Source organism: Peromyscus californicus, unplaced genomic scaffold (assembly GCF_007827085.1).
Source record: "Peromyscus californicus insignis strain IS unplaced genomic scaffold, ASM782708v3 Scaffold_4__1_contigs__length_199733344, whole genome shotgun sequence".
In the NCBI taxonomy this organism is placed as follows: domain Eukaryota; kingdom Metazoa; phylum Chordata; class Mammalia; order Rodentia; family Cricetidae; genus Peromyscus; species Peromyscus californicus.
In genome coordinates this window covers 77,394,081-77,411,631 of record NW_026294562.1, presented here as the reverse complement: position 1 = coordinate 77,411,631, position 17,551 = coordinate 77,394,081, and the positions used below count along the sequence as shown (strand labels likewise).

At 43.9% G+C, this 17,551-nt stretch overlaps 1 protein-coding gene across 2 annotated transcripts in view; it reads right to left on the bottom strand.

Annotated features, from left to right (window-relative positions):
- Xpo6 (exportin 6) overlaps positions 1 to 17,551 on the bottom strand; it is a 125,428-nt gene that overhangs the window by 50,503 nt on the left and 57,374 nt on the right. For both annotated transcript variants that reach the window (XM_052714401.1, XM_052714402.1), the window contains 4 exons: positions 15,341 to 15,500; positions 12,337 to 12,414; positions 8,939 to 9,392; positions 4,989 to 5,115 (listed from right to left, as the gene is read on the bottom strand). In XM_052714401.1, the coding sequence (XP_052570361.1) occupies positions 4,989 to 5,115; positions 8,939 to 9,392; positions 12,337 to 12,414; positions 15,341 to 15,500 (819 nt within the window). The remainder of the gene's footprint in view (positions 1 to 4,988; positions 5,116 to 8,938; positions 9,393 to 12,336; positions 12,415 to 15,340; positions 15,501 to 17,551) is intronic.

Sequence of the window (17,551 nt, the reverse complement as noted above, 5' to 3'; positions counted from 1 at the left end):
TTCTCCTCCTTCTGACACCATGATGCCATCTAGAGCACATCATGGCTGTATGGTATTCTCCTCCTTCTGACACCATGATACCATCTCAAGTACATCGTGTGCTGCATGGTATTCTCCTCCTTCTGACACCATGATGCCATCTAGAGCACATCATGGCTGTATGGTATTCTCCTCCTTCTGACACCATGATACCATCTTGGAGTAGAGATTAATTTGGCCTGTGCCATAGTTAGGTTTCTATTGCTATAATAAAACATCATGACCAAAGCAACTTGAAGAGGAAAAGGTTTATTTCAGCTTATAGTTCTTAGATTATCCTCCTCCATCATTGAGGGAAGTCAGGGCAGGAACTGACTGTAGCAAAGGCCATGGAGGAAGGCTGCTTACTGGCTTGCTCCCCCTGGCTAGCTCAGTTCATTTTCTTATACACCCAAGACCACCTAAGCAGGTAGAACTACCCAATAGGCTAGGTCCTACCATATCAATCACCAACCAAGAAAATACCCCACAGGCTTGCATACTACAGACTGATCTTATGGAGGCTGTGTCAAATTGACCAAAAAAAAAAAAAAAAAAAAAAAAAAAAAAAAAAAAACACAACTGGCCAGCACAGCCAGAAGTTGTCACAGTTAGTTTCAGCAGTCAACCTGACACAAACCTAGTCACCTGGGAAAAGGGGAACCTCAAATGAACACTTGCTCAGATCAGCTGGCCTGTGGCTATGCCTTCGAGGCATTTTCTTAATTACTGATTGATGCAGGAAGACTGGTCTCAGTGAGCAATGCCACCCCTAGGCAGCAGGTAAGGCTGGGCTATGTAAGAAAGGTAGCTGAGAAAGGCAATAGCAGTGTTTCTCTGTAGTTTCTGCTTCAGACTCCTGTCTTGAGTTCCCACTTGGCTTCCTTCAATGAATCTATAACCTATTCTTTCCTATGTCTCCTTTCCTCTCCACGCTGTAGTCATGGTGTTTATCACAGCAGCAGAAAGCTACCTAGAACAGTAGCCATGGCTACTAATGAGCAGAACAATATAGTGACGGCCAGGTCTATAGCAATGGAGCTATGGACATTTCTCCAAGCAGCTAGAGGAAAAAAAGGTCACAGGACCCTTACCTGGGAGTCTAGCCTTTATTCCCCCTCCCACGCCCCACCCCCACACAGCTGTAAATGATCTCAGAACATGCTAGAGTATACAGGAAGTAAAATGCTAACTGAAAGGGAACCCTATGATGCAGCTTCCATGTGGTCACTATCCATGATGGGGTGGGAGTTTACAGTGATGTAGTTGTCTGAGGGGTTACTCGTGTTCCTGTAAATAACTTATTGCCCATAAAACTATAATCAAGCTCAGTAAATCCATAGGTTCACCAAACTGACTTTGGTGGAATCATAATTTGGTCTGTTGCTGGTGCTCCATCTGGGGTGAATAGACATTTGTTCACGTCTCCCAGGAAAAGTTAATGCTCTGCTCTACTTCTCCTGCAGTAAGCCAGCCCAGAGCATTTGCCAACTCCGATCCCTCAGCTTGGTGCTCAGCACAGCCCACACCTCAAGCTCACTCTCCCACAGTGGGTCAGCTTGCATCCAGAAGGAAGGTTCTCATATGGGAGGCCTGGAGAACGAAGCAAGCTGGAGGACAGGTAAGGGAGGGGGGAGGCTTTGCTTGCTTCTTGACCACTTTTCTGCTCTTTTTCCAATTGTAAATGACGTATAAATATATGGAACTATCACCTTCAGTTCAGTGGAAAACACATACAAGTCTACTAAAAGATGCACACTGGGGATGGCCCTGAATTATCCCCACTGTAATCCATCTTCTGAGGTGGGGAAATTGAAAGAAATAAAAAAGGGTTGTTGTAGTGGGTAGCTGTTCCAGCTTTGACCTGGAAGTACTACCCCCATTAAGGCTTCCGGTAACTGTCACGCCTTTGAGGCGAGGCCAAGACAGGAGCCATTAAGACCTGAGATCCGGATGTACTGGCTCTCTTGGTTCCTGGATCCTGGACGCTGGAGGTAGACTGAGCAGAGTTCTCCAGAGAACACCACTGGACCGCACTTCACCTCTCCCAGACCCTGTAACCTATCCCTTCACTTGTAAGTTACCCCACAAAATAAACCTCCCCTTTAACTACGTGGAGTTGCCTTAATACTTCCACCAATATCAGGGTTGTGTCAGGGTACAGACTGAACAGAAGTCACCACAGCTTACACACAGAACTGGGTCCAAGTGAGTTTAAGACATTCCTGTTCCTTTTTCCAACCTCATCACTGGCTCTTTATCCTTTCTTTCTGCTCCACTCACCCTACAGTCTCTGACTGACACTCGATCCACCCTTCTTTCAAAGGCCTCCAAACTTTCCCACCACACAGCTGCTCTTCTCCTCCGATCTCCTCATCAGCTCTTCTGTGCTCTTCCCATCGGGTCTGGTGCACTCAGCATGTTTTCCTTCTTGCTCTGCATGCACTGGCCCCTCCACCCTGACTAATCTTCAGCTTGGGCCCTCCTCTATGGCCTCCTGCTCCATTGTCTGCTCCCAGCAATGGGTCACCTCACTGCTACCTCTAGGTATTCCAGTCTTTACACACCCTGACTCTCTCTGGGAAAGGCTTTTTTCAGATCAAACATTTGCTTTTCATACACATACAGCACTCCAGCCTAGACCCTTCCATCTTTTAACCCCATTAAACTGGAAAGCTAATTTTTTTTAAAGTCAACTTTTCATATCAGATGCCTTCATTCCCAGGGATATACTAACAGAAAGAGCTACCCGATTACATCAAAAAGTATGTTCAAGAATATGCCAGGTAGGCTGGTTACTTAACTATAATCATAGTCCCAGAGAGGGTGAGGCAGGAAGATTACCACAAATTCAAGGCCATTCTGAGCTATGTAGAAAAATCTTATTAAAAAAAAAAAAAAAAAAAAGGCCAGGCAGTAGTGGCGCACGTCTTTAATCCCAGCACTCGGGAGGCAGAGCCAGGCGGATCTCTGTAAGTTCGAGGCCAGCCTGGGCTACCGAGTGAGTTCCAGGACAGGCGCAAAGCTACATAGAGAAACCCTGTCTCAAAAAAAAAAAAAAAAAAAAAAGATGGAGATGGGATGGTAGTACACAACTGTTAATACCAGCACTTGGAAGGTGGGGGCAGAAGGTCAAGAGCTCAAGGTCATCCTTAGATCCATAGCAAGTTTAAGGCCAGCCAAAAGCTACATGAGACCCTATCTACTAACAAAACAAAACAAAAAAGACTGTTTGATTCATGATTCTTGGTTCCCCAAAACCAGAAAGAGCCAAATCAGCAAGATGGATTTTCATTTACTAGAATACAATGAATAGGAACAAACCACTGCACACAACATACATACCTCAAGCACAATGTCAAGCAAAAAAGCCAGACCAAATAAATGGACATTATCTGCTTTCCTTTAGAGAAACTCTGGAACAAGGCAAAATTAGCCTTCGGTGCTGAGACCAAGCCTGGGCTAATCTAGGAGAAGGGAGGAAGAACGTGTGCAGGACTTCTGGATGCTAGTACATACCACTTCTTAACGTGGGCGGCAGCTCCAGCAGCTATGTCCATTTGGGAACAACTCATCAACTTGTACATGTATGCTTAATGTGCTTTTTTGTATGTGTGCTGTGGAGCTTTAAATGAGAATGGCCCCATAGGCTCAGATATTTGAATGTTTGTTTCCTAGTTGGTGGACTGTTTAGGAAGAATTAGAAGGTGTGGCCTTGTTGGAGAAGGTGTGTCACTGAAGGTGGGCTTCAAGGTTTCAAAGCTCACACCAGGCCCACCTCTCTCTCTCTCTCTCTCTCTCTCTCTCTCTCTCTCTCTCTCTCTCTGCCTACAACTTGTGAATCATATGCGAGCTCTCAGCTACTTCTCCAGCACCATGCCTACCCACCTGCCCCTGACATCATGGATCGACCTTTTGAAATTGTAAGCAAGCCCCGAATTAAACACTTTTTTAAAAATTGTCTTGGTCATGGTGTCTTCTCACAGCTATAGAACAGTAACTAAGACATATGCCATACTTTAAGTCTATTGTAAAAACACACTAACAGGCAAAAGGAGAGTTTATAAATGTTATAACAGGCAAAAGGAGACTGCAGTAATGGCCACACAATACTCAATTCACTGAACTCTTCAATTACAGTGATGGGATTCCATGGATGTAAAACCATACCTTAACAAAGCCTTTTAGAACCCTGTGTGTGTTTACATAGCAGTAGGTAACTGGGATACAAATTCAGTAAAGACAGTCCTCAGGGGCCTGAGGCAAGAGGATTACCAAAGATACAAGGTCATTCTGGGCTATGTAGTTATGCATCTAGCTCCTAAAATCCAAAAGGAACTCAAAGAACCTCTGTTAAATGGAGACAAAATTGGATATCACCCAAACTTAACTAATGAGTGCTTTGCTGTGTAGTCTTCTGGAGAGCTTTAACAGCAGCTGCGCAACAGAAAGAAAGCCCTTTTTGTATTTAGGAACGCACACAAGCACGCACACACGCACCCCACAACCACAACAATTAATGGGGGGAGGGGTATCTAGAATTTGAAAGAGAACAAGGAAGGGTACAGAGGAGGGTTTGGAGGAAAGAAAAGGAAGGGGGAAATGATGTAATTATATTATAATCTCAAAAAAAAGGGGAAGTAGTATTTTTAAAGCCCTAACCTCAGACTGTTCCTCTACCCCACTCGTCTAGCATAACAGCGGTAAAGACGGGACTGTAGACTCCAATCCTGGCTCCACACAGACTGTATGTCCCTGAGCACCTTGTTCTCTGTGCCTCAGTCTCTTTCTCTATAAAATGGAGATTCGATGCAAACACAGCAAGAGCTGCAACACTGGGTTCTTAGAAAGACTGAACACATTTATCTTCCTGTAGTAAAGACTACTCTAAATGTTTGGGTGGGGGGGGGGGGTGGTTCTTAAGAAGGAAGCCCTCGTTTAGGAAAGGAAGGCCAGTTTGGGTGCTTTACCTGATGAAACGTGTACTTGAACAGAAGGGTCAGGAACTCTACCACAGGGAACTGAGAGTAGGACTCGATTCTTCTCAGGTGAACACTCACAAAGAGCCGCAGAAAGTCGGTAAACTTCTCAATGTAGCTGCACGAGACAAGAAGACAAAAGATGACGTAAGAAACTTAGCCGCCAGTTTCTTAGAAGAAAACTTAATCAAACGCTCTCTCAGTTCAGAACTCTACAAACACACATTTCCAGTTAAAAACACAAAGGCCCGCACTAGTTACCCACGACACAGGCAACCCTTTATTCCACTATCACCTGAAACACAGCAGAAAAGCAGCTTTCCTCCTCAGACTCTGTCCGCCCTGCTGCTACAAACTCAAGTTCACCTGTGTGCCAACGCACTGGTGTTAGCACCCAATTAAAGGAAAGAGGCTGCTGCTAACAGGTGCTGGGGGGGTGACGGTGTCTTCACGTCTGGCAAATTTAGAAAGGCAGGTCTTCGCTGGGACTGACATTAAGTTGAAATGCACTAGGCAGAGACAGAGATGAAGTCTATCCAGAAGGGACAACGTCTAGGTCACAATCCAATTTCTGTCCTCCCCCCTGACACCCAGCACTAATGAAGGACTGCACATCTACTCCACTCTAAAATCGACTTTCAAATATAAGGGAGGAAGACTGTAGGAGCTAGACAAGCCTCTATAGATGAGGCTCCAGAAGGTAAAGTGACCCAAGAAGGTCATTCAGCCAGCTCCCAGGAGAGGGCGCTATCACTCACTCTCAGTGCACCCTTTCTGTGCACTGTGTAGTAGCTGGCCCATAATCCTCAAGCCACTTCACAACAGTGAGTCAGTCAGTTACAAGGGTAAGAGGTTTCTGTTCTTAAACACACAGTACATTATCACTTTCACATTTTAGAAACTGGCATTTTAAGCCCCTCAATACCAGAAAGTGAATAGAAATCAAGATGGACATTTCAGAGACTAACAAAAGTAGCTAGACACACTAGGCTTTGGCTGAATATTAAGTAATGTCTAAAGCAACACTGAAATCATTAACTGCCAAAAACAGAACTACATGAAATCATAAAAGGAAAAAGACAAGCACCGTTCAGAAGAACCACACTGGCTCAAACTCCAGTGTCTTCTGCTGTTCCTGAGACCTGCTCCCTCAGTGAGGCCAATGCCTGTGCTGTGGGATGGTCTGTATGTCAAGTGTGTTGCTGATTGGTCAATAAATAAATCACTGATTGGCCAGTGGCCAGGCAGGAAGTGTAGGTGGGACAAGGAGGAGGATAAAGCTGGGAAGTGGAAGGCTGAGTCAGAGACACTGCCAGCCGCCACCAGGACAAGCAGCATGTGAAGATGCCGGTAAGCCACGTGGCAAGGTACAGATTTATGGAAATGGATTAATTTAAGCTATAAGAACAGTTAGCAAGAAGCCTGCCACGGCCATACAGTTTGTAACCAATATAAGTCTCTGTGTTTACTTGGTTGGGTCTGAGCGCATGTGGGACTGGCAGGTGACAGAGATTTGTCCTGACTGTGGGCCAGGTAGGAAAACTCTAGCTACACGCCTGCCTGGCCTCTAGATGGTTGACTAATACAGTAAGACATTAAAATCAATCCATTGGGTTTTGGTTTTTGTTTGGACAGGGTCCTGCTCTGCAGCTCTAGGTGTCCTGGAACTTACTATGTAGACCAGGCTGGCCTCCACTTTTCGGTGATCCTCATGCCTGGCTCTCCTTCCTCTTCCTCCCCAGTGTTGGGGGTTACAAACATGAGCCACAGGCCCAGGATTAAAACTGGTTGTTCTGAGAAAGCAAAGTACAAAGCACCTTTTTTCTGCCATCTCCAGGGACTCCTTGGGGACAGCAAGTCCTCATTTCTTACTCAGCATATGTACTGCTCCATGGTTATACATGGATCTTCAGAGGTAGCAGCCTTAAGGAAGATACACTTGTTACCCATAAAAGAAAAGTCTCAAGTCTATTTTAATCTTCAACCCAAACTGAAAAATGCAAGCTAGGTATGGGGACTCATGCTGTTAACCCTAGAAACCCAGTAAAGCTGGGAGAGTGGATGCACAAGTTCAATGCCAGGTTGAGCTACACAGCAAATTCCAGGCAACCAGAGTACTGAGACCCTGTCCAAAGAGGAAGGAGGGTCCCAAATGAGAACAAGGCGTGTCATACAGCTGACACTAGAGATGTGCCTGCACCTCATCTCCCCCTTGCCCATCTGCCTGGTACAGAAGAAGCTAACGAACAGTCAAAGTTAGAAAAGGAGTGAGGGAAGAGAAGCCAAGGACCTGGTTAAGCAGCTCCTAAACAACTGACACGCACTAAATGGTTTATAATTAGTCAGGATCAAGAGCTAGGAAGCAAGCACACACTGTTTCTGTCACCTTTCTGCTTCCAGGCACCTCTCAGCTTTCACTTCGGATCCAGGACAAGTCAAAACAACACAGTTGATATAGGCAGTTATATACACTTTTATTATATATGAAGACAAGATGGCCTTTCTTTATCAATGCTAGAAAGGATATGAAACTGTGTGAATTGTGAGGCATTTAAATTCATATAGGAAGGTACTACTAAATAATGAGGGGCAAATGCTACTGGAGGTAGAGAGATGGCTCAGGCAAAGGCACCTACCGCCAAACCTGAAGATCCAAGTTTGATCCCAGGGACTCACATGGTAGAAAAGAAAACCAATTCCAGCAATTCTGACCTCTACACGCAACAGAGCATGTGCCCCCACCCAACCACAAAATAAATAAATCTAACAAAAAAAAAAACTTTATTAAGAAAAGATCCTGTTGGATTATGAGTACTTTGTGACTATAAAAGGCAAATGTCACACAAAGTTTATTCACAATGAACCAAACCAAACTAACCTTCACTCAATTTTTAACCAGATAAACTTAAAGCTCCCCACTTTAGAAGAACTATCCTGACTTGGGGCAGCTGACTTTATAGCCTACCACACTTCCTCTAAACAAAGCAAAGAGCTTAAACTCTGTTATCACTTACTAACAATCATGTTGGAAACGACTAAAATGTTAACAGCCTTTACACAAGGAAGTCTCTAATAACTATTTACTAATGTAATACACTGCATCTGCTTTGAAGCTTCAACAGCCCACTTGATTGTTAGGACTACATGCTACCAGTTGCCCTTCACCTTTATATAGCAGTAGCAGTACTGTGTTTAGCAAAGAAGTAAGATGCTGAGCTGAGCCTGTGGCCAGTGGCAGGATGACTTGTCTGGTAGGCACAAGGTCCTAGGCCCCACCCTAGCACTACTGGGGTGGAGGGGACTCAGCCTACTTCACTGAGGTCATCTTATTTGTACTCAAGAAAAATAGGCCTGGGGAATTTTAGGTCAAGAGGGCAGTAGCCAAGCAATGCAAGTATGTGCCACTGAATCATACCTACCTGAACATGTCTCCCATCTTGGATCAACAGCTATCATTTATGTGACACTCACAATACTAACAGCATTCCTATACTCTGCAAGATGTGCACTCAGGAAAAGTCCACTAGTGAAAACCAACAAGCAGTACCAAGTGAGAAGGGTGATATAACCCTGTACCTCTGCAGCCTGCTTCTGTTCTCGACTATGAAGGAGCCGAACTCTCACTTCCTGCACACATGAGACCTGTAGGCAGACAGTGAGGAAGAGGGACAGAGCATGGACATGGACAGGAGGATAGGAGGTGGATGGATGGGGTAAAGAGACAACAGGCCTACACAATACACCAGCACTTTTCACGCTCAATTCATTTCCCTTAACCACCCAAGCCCTTCTAGTTCAGCCTGAACATTCTGGAACACCTACCTTTCTATCTTTATCAGTAGCCCCATATTCTGAAACCAAAGGGGGTTACAGACACCATATGACATGGTGTGACAAGCAGCCAGGCCCTTCTCGGGCACGACTCCGCCTGTTCTCATTACCTCTCATCGAGCTCCTCTAGCCTGCTCTTCACCGTGTGGGCATTGTTATCCTTGGTGATTTTTTGCAGGAGGTAGAAGGTTTGCTGGAACATTCGTAATAAGTATTCCTCAAATTCCATAGGCACACAGTTCTTGGACATGAGTTCATTGATGCAGGACATGGCCAAGACCCCAAGTCGGCCACGCTCCTGACCCAAAACACAGTTCTGGCTGCTGCCATTCACTGATGCCATCTTTCTGGCCCGGGTATCACAGCCAAATCGAGCAAAGTGGAAGATAGTGGTGAGGAGGGATGGGGTGATGCTGGCAGACAGAGGAATCCAACTGAAGAGGTGGGCCAGGCATTCCAAGGCCAGGGAACAGACATACTCACTCTCCACATCCAGCACGGGGATGGGCTGGGGCAGCAGTTTGGCTGAACTAGGACTCTGCAACAGGTTACTCAGTAAATCACCTGGAAATTCAAAACATGCTTTTACAATACCCAGTACCAAACCTCTTGAAAACACTGCAAAGAATTCTCCTTTCCTCAAAACAATTTAGTCACTATAAAAGCAAAACCTAAAATCAATATGCTTTATATTCAATACCAACTACAGATTATACTGAACACCAAATGTAAAATACGTATTTTAAAAAAATTGTCCAAGTGAGTTACAGACTTAAACCAAAGACAAAGCTTCATAAGAAAAACAACAAAACACTAGAATCTGACCACGGTCAAAGGAAAGATTTATTGAAACAATCAAAACACAAACCTTGACAAAAAATACTGCTGAGTTTAGCAACACATTACCAAATAATAGTTTTTCACTGATGAAAAGGATTATAACCAGGAAGATAGCGGGCTCTAAAAAGAAGATAGCCACAATAACTAACACTAAAAATTCAAATGTGAAAAAGAACTGTTGCCCACCACTAGTAGCATCCAGATATACAAACAGGTGGTTATGAAGAAATGATTTTCTAAACAAATGCAAAAGGTCAACTGGCCTATGAAGATATGTCGGGCTCAGTCATCAGAAACGCAACCTAACAATGGCGAAACAGGACTGTTGGCAAATATCATACAGAGCAAGAGAAGCAACAAGAACGTTCACAGCTCTGCCACAGAACCTGCATTACGGAATCCTGTTACCACTCCTTCTATCAAATGACTGTTCTCTTCTAGCATATTCCAAAGCAACCCTCACACAGATCTATGGCAGACAGATAGAGGCTCTTGTATAGGGGCAGCTGGAGGCAATCTAGGCTCCTCGGTGAAGTCAGAAGACTAGCAAGACACTGAGGATATATATGCCCCATGCAGCAAGCAAGCAGAGGCCTGTGTCTAAAGGCACAGGTCACACACAGGAGAGAAAGCAAAAAGACAAGTATTGAATGAAAGGTCAGCATCAGAACACAACGCTACCACATTATTTACACAGTGAAATACATGGGTATCAATCACTTTTCACAAAAAGCCATTTATTATATACATTTCTGTCTGTTATGGGAAAGAGGGAATGGGAGAATAGGTTTGAAAGGGGATTAAAAAAATAAACACACACAAAATGAAGTGGGCATGCAATGGCTTAGAAAGTAACTGTCCTTTCTGCCAAGTCTGACAATCTAAGTTCAATCCACATGGTGGAAGGACAGAACCAACAAAACTGTCCTCTGGCTATGAGACAGAGAGACAGAGAGAGACATACAGAGACACAAAGACAGAGACAGAGAGAATAAGTAACCATTTACAAAAAAAGAAGAAGATGGGGAGGTGGTGGTGGTGGTGGTGGTGGTGGTAGTGGTGGTGGTTAGGGCAATAGTTCAGTGAGCAAAAACACTGGCCATGGAACCCTAACCACCTCAGTGTAACCCTCAGAGCCCACAAAGAAAGCCAGAGGCAGTGTACACAGCTCTAATTCCAGCACTCATATGGCAAGAACAGAGTCAGAGATAGGAGAAAACACCCAGAAGCTCAGGGGCCAGCTGGACTGGAATACACAGCAGAGACACAGAAACAAGAGACCCTGTCTTGAGCAAGATGGAAGTAAAAATCGACTCTTGACAAGTTGTCCTCTGACCTCCACATGTGCAGAGGTGTGTGTGTGTATATATATATATATACACACACACACACACACACACATACACCAAGGTGTCTCAGTGCTATAGACTGCACAAGTTCATTACTGGACTAATGGCTTAAACTTTTAAATTCAAGTATTGCTACAAAACCTCAGTTCTCTTTACATCTGCAAAATTATTTAATCATTCAAATACTGTAAAATGTATACCTGCTGAGCCACCAGAAATACATACGTGAAGACAGCTTTGTCACTAAGCACAAAGTTCACACATTATTGCAGGCTTGAAATATGCTCTAGAATTCCATTTCTAAGTAGTGTGAAAAATAATGAATGTTTTTCAATCTGAGTACAATAAGCAGATTGAATAAGTAGTGTTCTGTGAGCAGCCCTCAACCCAAATCCATGGGGTGGTTTTCAGTTCAACAGGACTTCTGCAAGAATCCTAAGTCCATATCAATGTTGCATGAACAGCCTGGGGCTTAGAGGGTTGATTTCAACAGCCCACTTCCTCAACAGTGTGGGGAAATACAAGACTATTTCTCATAATCATATCAGCTTTTACAGGAGAGGAAGGTGTGTACTAGCTCCAGGCTGTGCTCTACCTGGAAAGCTTCTTTGGCCATCTGGTATAAGCAGAAGCACTTACACAGTGTTTAAAGACTTCATTGACTTACTCTCACATCCTCAATTCTTTACACGAACAATGTAAATTCAGCACTAAGTGCTGCACACTGGTCCCATCCCCAGTTTGCCCTGGCAACATGACTTGTGCCCCAGTCAACAGGTCGCAGCTCTGTAGAACAAAGCAGACCTCTCGAGGCCCTAGCTTATAACAAACTCAGTACAAACAAAGCAGCCAGGGAACCTGAAAACAACAAAGCTGCCCAAAGCAGAAAGGACAGCAATTATGAACTGGCAGGGGCAGGTCAAAATGCTCAGCAGGTGCTTGCTCCAAGCCTGACAAGCTGAGTTTGATCCCCAGCTTCTGAAAGTTGTCCTCTGTGTGCAGTGTGCACAACAAAAATAAGTGTAAAAAGTTTTAATAATAAATTGGCAGAACAGAGATGGATGGCACAAGATCAAAGGTGCTGTCTTCATGACAGACAAAAAAAGAAGCAAAATGTGCTGTTCAAAGTATCGTATCCCAAAGTCCAAGTACTCAGAAGAAAACAGTACAAAGGCAGCTCCTCAGAAAACATGGGCAGAAAGGCCAAGACAAATTAGGGAGAACAAATATCTGTACCCTAGGTAGATTAGCTATTGCTATTCCCAGGTGAGAACCTAATTCATTTAGCCAGGAATACCATAGTGGGCAGCAGACCATACCACTTTCTCCTGAGGTCGGGGATGGTGGTGGGGTGGCAGCAGTAACACTGTGTTTGTCCCAGACAGTTTCCAAGATACCTACCAAGAAAGGAGAAACAATGAGAGATATTAAGTCCAACATATAAAAAACAAAACAAAAAACTCCTGTTATCACTGATCCAATATCAGTATTCACATATCCCTTCCTCTCTGTATCTACTTCCAGCTAAGAGCTGTGCCTCCTCTCTATTCCACTTCTACCTATCTCTTTTCACACATTTATGGATACAGTGTGCATGTTCACATGTGCATGTGTGGGCATCTGCATGTGAAGGCCCAGGGTTGATGCTGACAATCTTCCTCAATTGCTCTTCCACCTTATTCTTCAAGGGAGGGCCTCTTTCCTAGTACACTAGCCAGCTTGCTCTGGAAGCTAAGGCTGAAATTACAGGAGGGGCACCACACCTCCACAGCATTTGTGTGGGTTCTGGAGATGTGAACTCTAGTCCTCTTGCTTGTACAGCAAGTGCTTTAACTACGAAGTCATGTCCCCAGCTGTATTTTACAGACTTCTGTCCTAAGTGCAGGATTTCCACTGCTTCGTCTGGATCTTGCTGTGTGGCTTCTCCCTACTGTTTCCTCCAACCTTGTTCTTTGTCAAAGCTACATGATTGCTACATCTACTAAGGGTCACCAATCCTCCCTGGACACCCCAGGCAGGGTTCTAGAACACTACCCAAGCCTTCTCTGGCATGTGCTGTCATTCTTTCTCAGCTCTCCTCTGGTTCATTACAGCTACCTTCTGCCCATCCATCATTGACATCTTTTATCTTTCCTCTAGTTCCCATTCTTATCCTCTGACATTCTTCTCCTATTTCACTCTCTATGCTAGGGAAACTGTTGTGGCTTGCTTCAACCAAATGTCTCCCAAGCCCAAAACTCCTTTTGACTCTACACATGAGCTCTACTGTCATATGAGAGGCATTCAGAAAGCAGGTAAGGAATCCAATCACAGATCAGTACAACCAAATACTTCCTGGGTCATACCACTTGCATACCCTAAAACTCAGCTCTTTACCCCTACGATTCTACCAATGATGCCCATACATTCCTTACCAGGTAAGCAGCACAGCCCACAAGACTTGGTACCTGGCCTTTATACACTCCCTTCCCAGCCTCCCCTGATCCAGTCTTCCCCAATACTGACCCATCTATCTGCTATGTCTTCAATACACACCATCCTCCCTCCTCACCTCCACTCTGCTCTCCTCCTCCTCCTCTAAATCTCAGCCTTCCCTTTCCACTGACTGCTACCTGTCTGTTCCTCCCATTTCCACTCAGCTGTCCTATGTCTCAGGTAGTCTTCCTAATCCTTGGTTTTACCTCCACACAATACATTGATCAACTCTTAAAACATCACTTTTTAACTGTTTACTTGCCTCTTCCACTAGGGTGCAAATTCCCAGAAGACAGGACTTGTTTTGATCCTTTGTATCCTGACAGAGCCTGGCATACAACATCACCACAGAAGCTCATAAAAATACTCCCAAAGGCCAGGTGTGGTGGCTCATGCCTTTAATCCCAACTCTTGGGAGACAAAGGTGGGTAGATCTCTTTGAGTTTGAAGCTAGCCTGGTCTATACAGTGAATTCCATGCCAGACAGAGCTACATAGTGAGATCCTATCTAAAAGCAAACAAACAAAAAAACTGCCCCCTCCAAATATTTATTGTTATAGCACGGATAAACCTAGAGAACCTGTTAAGTGAAGAAAGCCACACATAAAAGGTCATGATATGATATATGATATGATATGATTATAACACTTTATGAAAGGCTCAAAACAGACAAATCCCTATGGACAAAAGGTAGATGAGTGATTGCCAGGGATTGGAGGAGAGAACAGTGACCTTTTGTGGACTCAGGGTTGCTTTCTGAGGTAACAAAAAATGTTCTGGAATAAGGGCAATGGCTGCGAGGCTTTCAAAAGTCCTTAAGTCTCTGAACTGGCACAGTTTAAAGTGAACGTGTGCACATGTCTGAGATCTATTCTCGGATGGTTTCATGTCTATAGGAATAGAATGCAGGGCAGGTGCATAAGACATAGTCCCGACTATAAACTTAATACCCAGTTGATAACAGTAAGTTTGTTTTGAATGAATACATTCTGAGGTTTGAGTTTCCATCTGGGATCCAGGGAAGGATGGGGCCGGGGAAGCAAGTGCACCCAAGTTCACCATCATTCATCATTCTTTCAGTCTATTTTAAAGTACCCACCAGATGCCAACCACTAAAACAAACATACAAAAGGAGGAAAAAAAAATCTTGGATATCCAAATAGAAAAGACAAGATGAAATAGCACCTTCCTATTACAGATTCAAGCAGCAGTGACTTCCGGGCACCTCAAGGGCCTAGTGGCCAGCAGTCTACAAACCTTGTTATGTAAGCTCCACCAGCAAGGCATCCCAGTCTCCAGGAATGTTCTTGCCACCTTCCTGCCTCTCTCTTTCCCCTCACACATTGCCATGAGACTCTGATCAGACAGCTGGGATAAAATGCCACATAAAACTACAACCTAGGGCACAAGGGCCAACACCACAACTTGTCTCACTTCTCTACAGAGGAAATTTTTTTTATCTTGCTACTCCTACCTCTCCCAATCTTAAATTCAAATTACTTAAAATAAAGAGCTTGCTACCTACCTACTTAAATTACACTATCAGCATGTGAATCACATTCCTACGACCTGGCATGCATATATATATATATATATATATACACACACACACACACACACACCCCTACCTCGTTAGTCACATAGTGGACTATATTAAGAAAAGACTATAAAAAATTAAGTTACAAATCTCCTGTGAGGTCTTACCATGCACCAGTCTATGGACCTGAGGCTAGGAAACCAGCACTAAGTTCTTCCCACACTTATACTCAGTCAGCAATACCTAGAAGGCCTCGGCTCTGCACACCTGCAGCCAACCCATCTCCACTCACCACTAAGGCACTCACTCACCTGTCAAGAGCCCAAGCACTGTCTGCACCTGGTCCAGCAGCAGCTTCCGCAACTCCTCCTTCCGAGCCACACTGAGGTCCTCACGGGGACAAGCTAGCTCTTCCGAAGTTGTCTTCAACATGATCAGCCCAAGGGGGGTTGTCACAGGGGACTGGATCAACTGACAAGAAAAAGCAAATTCTAAGCAACACAGAACTAATGAGCTACAAGGAGGATTAGTAAAATTCAACTGTGAGGTGCTGAACTTCATATGGACAGACTACCTCAAGCAACACTTCTGAAAAATAGTTTAGAGGATCATTCGTGAAGCTTTGCTTTATTCTCATATTAGGGCCAAATTCTACCAGCAGGATCTTAAAAAGCAGCTGGAAGCAATCCTCTCCTATCAACAGGACAATCTTTACACGAGTTCAAATTCCCAACCAAGGTTTAGTTATTTGCATAATAACCAAGAGATACAGAGATACTCATACTGAATGACAGACCATTCTGTTATGGACAGACCACATCGACCCTGGTGGTCTTTTAAGATTATACTAGACCTGAAAAATCCCTACCATCTGGTAGGTTTGCTGTGGTTTCTCCACATTTAGATACAGTTAAGACATATAAAAGCTTAACACAGTGTCACAACTGCCTATAGTATTTAGTGTGGTAATATGTGGTACAAGTCTGTAGCCAGGGAACAACAGGCTATACCATACAGCCTAGGTATAGATCAGGCTCTGTCTACCATGCAGTTGTGTGCAAGTGTACTCTATGATAGTCATCCAACAATGCACTTTTTATAGTGTCTCACTGTCAAGGACACCATGATGATATGCATGTTAGGGATACAAATATTTTCATACCTGTGATAATGATAGCATAGATCAATTTGTGGTATCTTTTCAATATTCAAGTTAAATGAACTTTATAGTTCTAAATCTTACATTTCTGACCTTAGCATGTTTCAAGAAAGTTTAAAATTAACCATGAGGTAAGGCTAGGTGTGGCATCACACACTTGAAATCCCAGCAGTCATAGGAGACGAAGGCAAACAAATCAAGGGTTTAAGGCAAGAGACAGCAAGGTGACTCTGCAGGCAAAGGTGCTACCTGAGTTTGATCCCTGGAACCCACCTGGTGGAAACAGAGAACTGACTCATTTGAGGTTTCCTCTGACCTTCACATACATGTTATCCTCCATCCCCTTGCCAGAAAAGATAAATATAATTTTTTAAAAAGAGTTTAAGGGCAGCCTGGGCTACATAGTGGTCTCAAAGGTTTTAATTAAAAAGGAAAAGAAACATGTAGCAAAGCAACGCACATCCATGACATTAAACAACTATCACAGTCATTGAGTTTCGGGGACAGGTCTCACTATGTAGCCCAGGCTGTCCTAGAACTTGTGGTCATTCTCCTGCTTCAGCCTCTCAGATGCTGGGATTACAGGTATGCTTGGCTACAGTAAGAGTTTCTCGAATACCCATGTAATAAATTTAGTAACTATTCCTATCCCCTGTGATACTGTCTTCCAGCAGATGAGATACACTTTCAACAGCCTGATGCTACTTAGAGCATCCTACTTGTTTTCACAAAATTCAAGAGTATCCTACAAGTGAGCGGTTACCTTTACAAAGACCTACACTACTTGTCACAATTAAATAGCGAACAATTTCCAGAGTACCTCGCCCTTTTCTTCAAGCATGTATCACTTTCAATTCAGCTCTTCCCTGACTGTTTTACTTACAATACACAAAGTTTCTAAGCTTTAAAAAAGAGGACACTTAGGAATTGCATTAAGACAAACCAGATACTCTTCATTTCAACCAACCCAAGGCACACCACCCTTTCCCTGGAAAGTAACTCTTCCCATCACAGACTACAGAACCGTACATCCATCCCAAAAGAGTAAGAAAAAAAGCTGGGAAATAAGATGGCTCTGAGGGGGGTGGGGAGGGAGCACTTGCTGCACAAGACTGATGATCTAGCTGAAGTTTAAAATCCACAACAGAGAGAGAGACCCATTCCTGAAAGTTGACCTAACTTTACAGAGCATGAACACTGAGTGTGTGCCCATACATCTTCGCTCTCATTCTATCTCCCCTCCCTCACACACACAAATACTTTATTAAACTCAGTAATGAGAATCCAAGGGCAATCCCACTATGCTCAGAAGCAGCTCAAGAAAGCCAGCAGTTGCCTATAATCCCAGAAATCTAGAGGCAGA